The 8,956-nt window shown below is 51.3% G+C and overlaps 1 protein-coding gene across 1 annotated transcript; it reads left to right on the forward strand.

Annotated features, from left to right (window-relative positions):
• The first annotated feature begins 588 nt into the window (after window positions 1-588).
• Window positions 589-5,861, forward strand: LOC140902735 (uncharacterized). Its single transcript, XM_073323116.1, has 4 exons — window positions 589-682; window positions 2,763-2,815; window positions 3,530-3,646; window positions 4,419-5,861. Exon 4 carries the CDS (start codon window positions 4,467-4,469, stop codon window positions 5,391-5,393), a length of 927 nt encoding a protein of 308 aa, XP_073179217.1. The 5' UTR covers window positions 589-682; window positions 2,763-2,815; window positions 3,530-3,646; window positions 4,419-4,466; the 3' UTR covers window positions 5,394-5,861.
• Window positions 5,862-8,956: the final 3,095 nt, after the last annotated feature.

The raw sequence follows: 8,956 nt of genomic DNA on the forward strand, positions 1-8,956 counted from the left end.
TCAACGGGTAGTGATCAATGGCTCCATGTCTAGTTGGCAGCCGGTATCAAGTGGAGTGCCCCAAGGGTCGGTCCTGGGGCCAGTTTTGTTCAATATCTTCATAAATGATCTGGAGGATGGTGTGGATTGCACTCTCAGCAAATTTGCGGATGATACTAAACTGGGAGGAGTGGTAGATACGCTGGAGGGGAGGGATAGGATACAGAAGGACCTATGAAGGGTTAATGTCTAGCTATTCCACCTGGAAGCAGGCGGGTCACACCCTGACTGTTTCCTAGGAGCAATGCACACATTGCTCTATCCAAGGACAAGGGCTAGATATGAACCCTGAGAACTTGATTGTTTGGACAGCAACTGTGGGAGGTTTCTTTAGCCTGGGCTCAAGGCCTGAGAACCAGGATTGTAGTAGATAGAGGATGGTAACTAAGCATATGAATCAACGTCATACATTCCTTTGTGTAGCAGTGTGTAATGCTTAGGGGGAGAAATATAATAAAAGGAGAAGGTGGAAGGCGGGGGGGCAGAACAGCCCATCTCCGCTGACCAGCCTGTTTGCTTGCATAAAGCTGTGTTCTGTCTCATCACTGAACCGCAACAACTGGCGCCCAAACGTGGGGCCCTCAGCACTCACCTCGCCCGGCAAGGGTTTCAGACGCGTCACTCATCCACTTCGTGGATCCCGGTGAGTATTTTTCATTGTGGTAAGTATGGGAAGCTCCCTCTCTGCTTTGCAAGTGCAACACCGCAATGAGCTGCAGTATTTGCTGCGTAAGGCTCAGCATGACTGCCCGGCTCGAGAACTCACTCTCCTGCTACAGGAGGTGCGTGCCAAGTGCCCATGGTATCCTGAAGCTGGAAGCCTTAAGCTAGCAGACTGGGAGCGATTGGGCCAGACATTGCACGAAGAGCCTCGGGCGCCCGTGCAGGCTTTACATGCCTGGCACCTCTGCCGTGACGTGGTACAGCGTGTCGCCTCGGACAGACCCTCCCTCGCGAGGCTGGTGCTCTCGCCGCCCCCGTCCGCCCCTGCAGCCATCCCCCCTCCTGGCGATGCGACACAGCGTGTCGCCTCGGAAAGGCCCTCTCCAGCACCAACAGAGGAGCTGCCGATCCTGCCACCCCCGTCCACTCCTGCAGCCATCCCTCCCCCTGCTTCGCCCCCAGTGCCTCTATTACCACCGCCTCCCTGGCCTTCCCCACCGGAGCCGGTGTGTGATCACCCTCCCGCCGTGGGGCCCCCCGGAGGGTCATCTGCATCTGCTCAGAAGCTTTCGCTGGTGCAACACATGGTTCACGCAGCGAAAGCTCGATCAGATCTTACAGCAGAGGAGCTGGCTGATCTGGTCTCCGTTTGCCCGGTGACCTGGCAGAATGATGACCAGGGCAACCCCGTGGGCACCTGGACCACTCTGCCATACTCGGTGGTTAGAGAGGTAAAGAAAGCAATTCGTGAATTTGGCCTGACTAGCACCTTTGTGCGTGGTCTCATTGAAGGGATGGGTACTGGGTACTCCCTAATCCCTGAGGATTGGAAAACGCTGCTGCGCATGATGTTGTCACCCAGTCAGTATGTTATTTGGCTTAGTGAGTATCGGCAGATGGCAGAACGCCAAGCTCAGGTACATAGAGAGCGCGGTATCATTTATGAGCATTTGGCAGGGGAGGGCCCGTTTGCTACTATTGAGATGCAGTCTCAACTCCCTCAGGCCGTCTTCCCCATTATTTCCACCTGTGCCCAGCATGCTTTCAAGAAGGTCCCGGATTCAGGCAAGCCTACCAAAAGCTTTGTCAGTATCCGTCAGGGTGCCTTAGAGTCCTTTTTGGATTTTACCAACAGATTGCAGGAGGCTATCCTCCGACAGGTGGATAACGCTGAGGCAGCTCACGAGCTCCTGTTAAAATTGGCAGTTGAAAATGCAAATGAGGATTGCCGCCGTGCTCTCCAGGCAGCACAAGCCTCTGGTATTTTAGAGCTCTCAGACATGCTGCGGGCGTGCCAGAACATTGGCACACAAGCCCACAAGGCTGGAGTTCTGGCTGCCGCCCTCAGAAAAACTGGGAAGGAGGGGAAGCGCTGTTACCGCTGTGGTAAGGAGGGTCATTTTCAGCGGGAGTGCCGCTCATCTAAGGCACCAGCCCAACCCTCAAAGAAGTGCCCCAAGTGTGGGAAAGGTTATCACTGGGCTAATCAGTGTCGTAGCGGGTCGGGAAACCGCGCGACGGGTCCCCCCCAAACCCAGGGCCAAACAGGGGTGTTTCCTACTCAGGCAATCGCTCCTCTGCCTTGGAATCCGTAGACTCTATGAGGGCAGCGACTGCTGGAAGTGCAGGGCTTGATTTGATCATGCAGGAGGACACTGACTTTCAGCTGCCAGGGGAGGTCTGTGCCATACCTACACAGGTGACGGGACCTCTCCCTGCCGGCTTTGTAGGTCTTGTTCTCCCTCGCTCACATGCTGGGAAACAGGGCTTTTTTGTCATTCCAGGGGTCATTGATGCTGATTACACTGGCATTATTAAGGTTCAGGTATGGACTCATCTTCCACAGTCGCTCCCGCGTGGACGGTCAATTGCACAATTGATTTTAGTCCCCTATCAGGTGCCAGCTGCCGAGGATCGAACTCGGGGCGGAGGCGGCTTTGGATCGACATTGTCTCACTCGCCGTCTCACAGCGCGTCTTCTCCACTTGTTGCTCTGACAATGTCAGTCCGCCCCTCGAAACCTCAGTTAACACTTCTCTTAAATGATGTTCCTTTTACAGGGCTGGTGGACACTGGAGCTGACGTTACAGTGATTCGTGATCTGGAGTGGCCGGTTAGTTGGCCTACGGTTCCTTCTAAAGAGTTGTGGGGGATTGGGGGTAGCAAACCCGGGCGCCAAAGTTTGTCTTGGGTCACGGTCTCTAAACCAGGAGGCCGTGCCCTTGCTACAATCCGCCCTTTTGTGCTCCCTGTCCACCTCAATATCTGGGGCCGTGATTTACTTACAAAGTTAGACACCACCCACGATATTAACATCTGATGGCCCAAAACCCTCCCTCACCCACCGTGCCCTCTGCCTTACCCTTGGTATGGCAATCCTTAGAGCCCGTATGGATTGACCAGTGGCCCCTCCCTCTAGAAAAGCTAAAAGCGCTTCATTCACTTGTGCAGCAGCATTTGCAAGCACAGCGACTGGAGAGCTCCACTAGTCCCTGGTCTCAGGTGCTTGGCGGCTGTTACATGATTTAAGGGAAATAAATAAACGCATCCAACCCATGGGCCCCTTGCAATTTGACTTGCCAAATCCAAATTTAATTCCTCAAACCGATCAACTTTGTGTGTTAGATTTAAAAGATTGTTTTTTTACCATCCCCCTTTGCCCTTAGAATTAGCTGCTGTTATTTTGGCCTTTCAACTTTTTGCTGATTGTCCCTTTAATTTAATTGTGGATACCCATTATGTTTATCAGGTAATTGATCATTTACCCCTTGCCCTTATTACCCCTCAGGTTGATGCAGACCTCCTTCACCTGTTTTTGTCTTTACAGCATCTTCTTGCCACTCGTCATTTCCCTTACTTTGTTGCTCATATTCGCAGTCATACCCCTCTGCCTGGGCCACTCACTGAGGGCAATGCACGCGCCGATCGCGCGTTGCGTGGTCAGGTAAATTCCCTTTTTTCTGACCCCATTGAAAGCCATGCCTTTTTTCATCAGTCTGCCTCTGTTTTGGCCCGGCAGTTTCACATTCCTGCTGATCATGCACGTTCCATTGTTCGTTCCTGCCCCCACTGTGCTGCTGCTGCTCCTACTTTCTCTTATGCCGTTAACCCCCAAGGTACCGCAGCAAATCAGCTGTGGCAAATGGATGTTACTCATGTGCCACAATTCCGCCCCTATTCATTTTTACATGTTTCCGTTGATACTTATTCAGGCTTCCTTTGGGCAACCCCACAACGTGGGGAAGCCACTAACAAAGTTATTCACCATTTGCTGGCCTGCTTTTCTGTTATGGGTCGCCCTTGCAAAATTAAAACAGATAATGCCCCAGCCTACTGCTCTGCAGCCCTCTCCACCTTTTGTGCCCGCTGGGACGTCCGTCTTAAACACGGAATCCCTTATAATTCCACGGGCCAAGCCATTGTTGAACGTGCCAATCGCACACTCAAAACCTTGCTAGATAAACAATTAAAACAAGGGGAGCTGCGTCTCCGAACCTTAGGAGACATTCAACAACAAATGCATATCCTCTTGTTTACTTTAAATAATTTAACACTGAATGCAGATCAGCAGACCCCTGCGGATCGGCATTTTCACAAATCTGAGGTACTGGAAAGACCGCGTGTCTTTTACCGTCAGCTGCCCGATCCACAGTGGCTGGGCCCAGCACCTCTAATCACTTGGGGTCGGGGATATGCTGCTGTGTCTCTCCCTGCAGGACCGTTGTGGGTTCCAGCCCGGTGTGTGCGACCGGCACTTAAACAACATGGCATGGCACCAGGGGCTGTCGAATCCCATACCAGAGTTTCAGCTGACCTTGGAGGAGACGGCGTTGCCCCCCGAGTCGACAACGGCGGGACGGAAACGGAGGAGGCGTAGCGTCCCAAGCCAGCCCGTGACATGGGGAGCAGTAAAAGCATTGGTCGCCACGGCTCAACGAAAACTGGCAGCAGATCAGCAGCCAGAAACTCCCAAGACTTTGTTTGTGGCGATTCTCGCCCAAATCACTGCTAATTCTGTGATGATTGTGTGCCTTTTGTGCCTGCTATTTCCTGTAGGGGTTGGCTCGGAAGCGCCTCCCCCGTTACAAGCCCGAATGACATATAACATATGGGAAAGATTGGCTTCGATAGCAAATGTTACCCACTTTTGTTTATCTAATTCTGTAGCAGCCGGAGATTTGTTAGGTACATGCCTTATTCCAGTATGTCATCACCCTGAAGAGATGGAGAATAAGACACTGTTCTCTGCTTATGCTAATCTTTCCTCCCAGTACTCTAGCATGGCTAATTGGGGCCCGGCCAACTATACTCTGCCTCGCACGGCTATATCCCTCCACACACCGTACCCGGCCGGGGCTCACAATGTCACCTGTGCGCGTGTAGTTAACTGCACTAGTGCAAAGGTGCCCTTGGGCTGTCAAAAAATTTCTCAATCCCTTTTAAATTGTTCCCATGCTGTTAATGTTTCATATAATTATGGCCATATCATCCTACCATCAGGATGGGTTTTTACTTGTGGTTCATGCACCTTTAATTATATTCCTGCAAATTTAAGTGATGGCACCCTTTGCTGTCTTAGTAGAATGATACTTATATTGCCTTTTGCTGGTCACAATTGTAGTAAAAGAAGTGTACCCCTTTTAGATGATTATATTGCAGATGTTAAGCTTTTGGTTATTTTGTGTTTGTAATCATTGGGCTTATTTTTTTTGTTGCTGCTGTGTACAATGTATTCCTTCCTTGTTAAGACTTTGTAAAATTTTTGCCCTGGAAAGCTCCCCAGGTTATGTCCTTGTCTGTCTGGGAGTTAAATAGCATGACAAAACAAATTGGCGGCTACCATGAGATGGCCAACTATCAATAAACAAAAAAAGGGGAGATGAAGGGTTAATGTCTAGCTATTCCACCTGGAAGCAGGCGGGGCACACCCTGACTGTTTCCTAGGAGCAATGCACACATTGCTCTATCCAAGGACAAGGGCTAGATATGAACCCTGAGAACTTGATTGTTTGGACAGCAACTGTGGGAGGTTTCTTTAGCCTGGGCTCAAGGCCTGAGAACCAGGATTGTAGTAGATAGAGGATGGTAACTAAGCATATGAATCAACGTCATACATTCCTTTGTGTAGCAGTGTGTAATGCTTAGGGGGAGAAATATAATAAAAGGAGAAGGTGGAAGGCAGGGGGGGCAGAACAGCCCATCTCCGCTGACCAGCCTGTTTGCTTGCATAAAGCTGTGTTCTGTCTCATCACTGAACCGCAACAGACCTAGACAAATTGGAGGATTGGGCCAAAAGAAATCTGATGAGGTTCAATAAGGATAAGTGCAGGGTCCTGCACTTAGGATGGAAGAATCCAATGCACCGCTACAGACTAGGGACCGAATGGCTAGGCAGCAGTTCTGCGGAAAAGGACCTAGGGGTGACAGTGGACTAGAAGCTGGATATGAGTCAGCAGTGTGCCCTTGTTGCCAAGAAGGCCAATGGCATTTTGGGATGTATAAGTAGGGGCATAGTGAGCAGATCGAGGGACGTGATCATTCCCCTCTATTTGACATTGGTGAGGCCTCATCTGGAGTACTGTGTCCAGTTTTGGGCCCCACACTACAAGAAGGATGTGGATAAATTGGAGAGAGTCCAGCGAAGGGCAACAAAAATGATTAAGGGTCTAGAACACATGACTTATGAGGAGAGGCTGAGGGAGCTGGGATTGTTTAGCCTGCAGAAGAGAAGAATGAGGAGGGATTTGATAGCTGCTTTCAACTACCTGAAAGGGGGTTCCAAAGAGGATGGCTCTAGACTGTTCTCAATGGTAGCAGATGACAGAACGAGGAGTAATGGTCTCAAGTTGCAGTGGGGGAGGTTTAGATTGGATATTAGGAAAAACTTTTTCACTAAGAGGGTGGTGAAACACTGGAATGAGTTACCTAGGGAGGTGGTAGAATCTCCTTCCTTAGAGGTTTTTAAGGTCAGGCTTGACAAAGCCCTGGCTGGGATGATTTAACTGGGAATTGGTCCTGCTTCGAGCAGGGGGTTGGACTAGATGACCTTCAGGGGTCCCTTCCAACCCTGATATTCTATGATTCTATGATTCTATTATTCTATTTTTAACAGCATAGTGTCCACTGCCTGTCCACCGCTGGAGCCTTTCCCCATTGCCTCCTTCTTGCTGGGGCCTGTCACTGCTGCATGTAGCTACACACTGGAGTGACAAGAAGCAATGGTCTCAAGTTGCAGGGGGGCAGGTCTAGGTTGGATATTAGGAAACACTATTTCACTAGGAGGGTGGTGAAGCACTGGAATGGGTTACCTAGGGAGGTGGTGGGATCTTCATCCTTTGAGGTTTTTAACGTCAGGCTTGACAAAGCCCTGGCTGGGTTGATTTAGTTGGGGATTGGTTCTGCTTGAGCAGGGGGTTGGACTAGATGGCCTCCTGAGGTCCCTTCCAACCCTCATATTCTATGATACTCTGAGTGTGGATTCAGCCTGCCTTTCACTGTGGCATGTAGCTACCCATATCCTACATGCTGCTGCCAGTGCAGACAAGGTCTAAGAATGGAATTCACAGAAATCAGCAACCTGGGTGGGGTGCAAGGAAGACCCCCACAAGCTCTGGTGGCCAGGCCAAACAATAGTCTCAGTCAGAAGAAGCTCCCACCAACTGACAACATTGGCACAAAGACACAGGTAGCATCCCCTGAAATACAGATCCCAGGACACTGACAAAGCCCCATCTACCTTCCTAGGCCCCCACTTCCCTTCCCCTGCAGCACCTCTTTGGACAGGGAACACCTAGCACAGCAGGCTCCAGATGCCATGTGCACAGACAGCAGACAGCACTGCTCCAAGACAGTGCAGGGACATGTGATACAACATGGAGGGGACAGGGTAGAAGGTAAGGAGGCTACAAGAAACAGAAAGAGAGAAGGGAGATCGGGGGAGCAGAGCTTCAATTCTACACGTATGCCCCCCCAAAACTTACACCAGTGCCCCATTCCTCTTCTCCAGGCTCCACGTGCTGCAAGGAACATACTCCCAGAAGTCACCCTCAGTCACGACCCAGGACACTTCAAGAATCCTTGGCATCTCATGGCAGGCTGACGCCCCATGGGTCTATGCCCTAAAAATCTTCAAGCAGGTAGTGGATATGGAGCTCATCCAGCTATGGCAAGGTGCCATCTCACACTGTGGGGGCAGGAACAGGGTAGAATTGCCCATTGAAGTGTTTTTAAGCCTCGAAGATACGGTGATGGACAAACAGGCAAGGGTGACTGCAGCCCAATGGAAAAGAATCCACTCAGCTAACAACAGCTTCCTTTGCTGAGATATAGGCAGCATCCAGGCTAGGGGGCAGCCCAGCTCAGAAAGGCAGAGAATGCACCCCTCCTAGCCATTCCCACACTCCTCTGTGTCCAGCGGATCCCAGACTGTAGCGTGTGTATCCCCTGGAGCGGGGAAATCCCAGGCTCTGGGGGCAGGTGTCCCAGGAGATACCAGGCTCTGTGCAGCAGTGCTCCATGTGGGGTGGGTGCATGGCATGGGGGGAGGCAGGGCAGAGGCTGCCAGAGTCCCCAGGATCAGCTCGCTGCACTCTGGCCCCTGCACTCAGCACTGAAGCTGCTGCAATCTGCATCTGAAAGATGCAAAGTTCCATCCCGGTCACTGCAGGAAGAAGAGCCCAGGGAAGTCACAGCTCCAGCGCTGTCCAGGGCAAAGAAAGAGAGCAAGTGCCCAGGAAAAGCCCCCTTCCAGCAGCCCTGGGAGCGAGCTGCGGAGCGGCCTGGGCGCTGGGGGCATCCGAGTCTGCTGGGAAGGGGGGAGAGGGGGTCGGATAAGACACAGATTTAAATGCTGCCTAAAGGGCAGTGAGAACCGAGGTGGGCCCCTGGAGGCAGGCATAGGTGTACATAAGAACATAAGAACAGCCATACTGGATCAGACCAATGGTCCATCTAGCCCAGTATCCTGTTTTCTGACAGTGACCAATGTCAGGTGCCCCAGAGGGAATGAACAGAACAGGGACTCATCAAGTGATCCTTCCCCTGTCGCCCATTCCCAGCTTCTGGCAAACAGAGGCTTCGGACACTCAAAGCATGGTGTTGCAGCCCTGACCATCCTGGCTAACAGCCATTGATGGACCTATCCTCCATGAACTTACCTAATTCTTTTTTGAATCCTGTTATAGTCTTAGCCTTCACAACATCCCTGGGTGAGGAGTTCCACAGGTTGACTGTGCATTGTGTGAAGAAATACTTC

Source organism: Lepidochelys kempii, chromosome 24 (assembly GCF_965140265.1).
Source record: "Lepidochelys kempii isolate rLepKem1 chromosome 24, rLepKem1.hap2, whole genome shotgun sequence".
Taxonomy (NCBI): Eukaryota; Metazoa; Chordata; order Testudines; family Cheloniidae; genus Lepidochelys; species Lepidochelys kempii.

Bases quoted from the DNA above. Each gene is read 5' to 3' on its own strand.
- LOC140902735 (XM_073323116.1), top strand. From the start codon at position 4,467: ATGGCATGGCACCAGGGGCTGTCGAATCCCATACCAGAGTTTCAGCTG.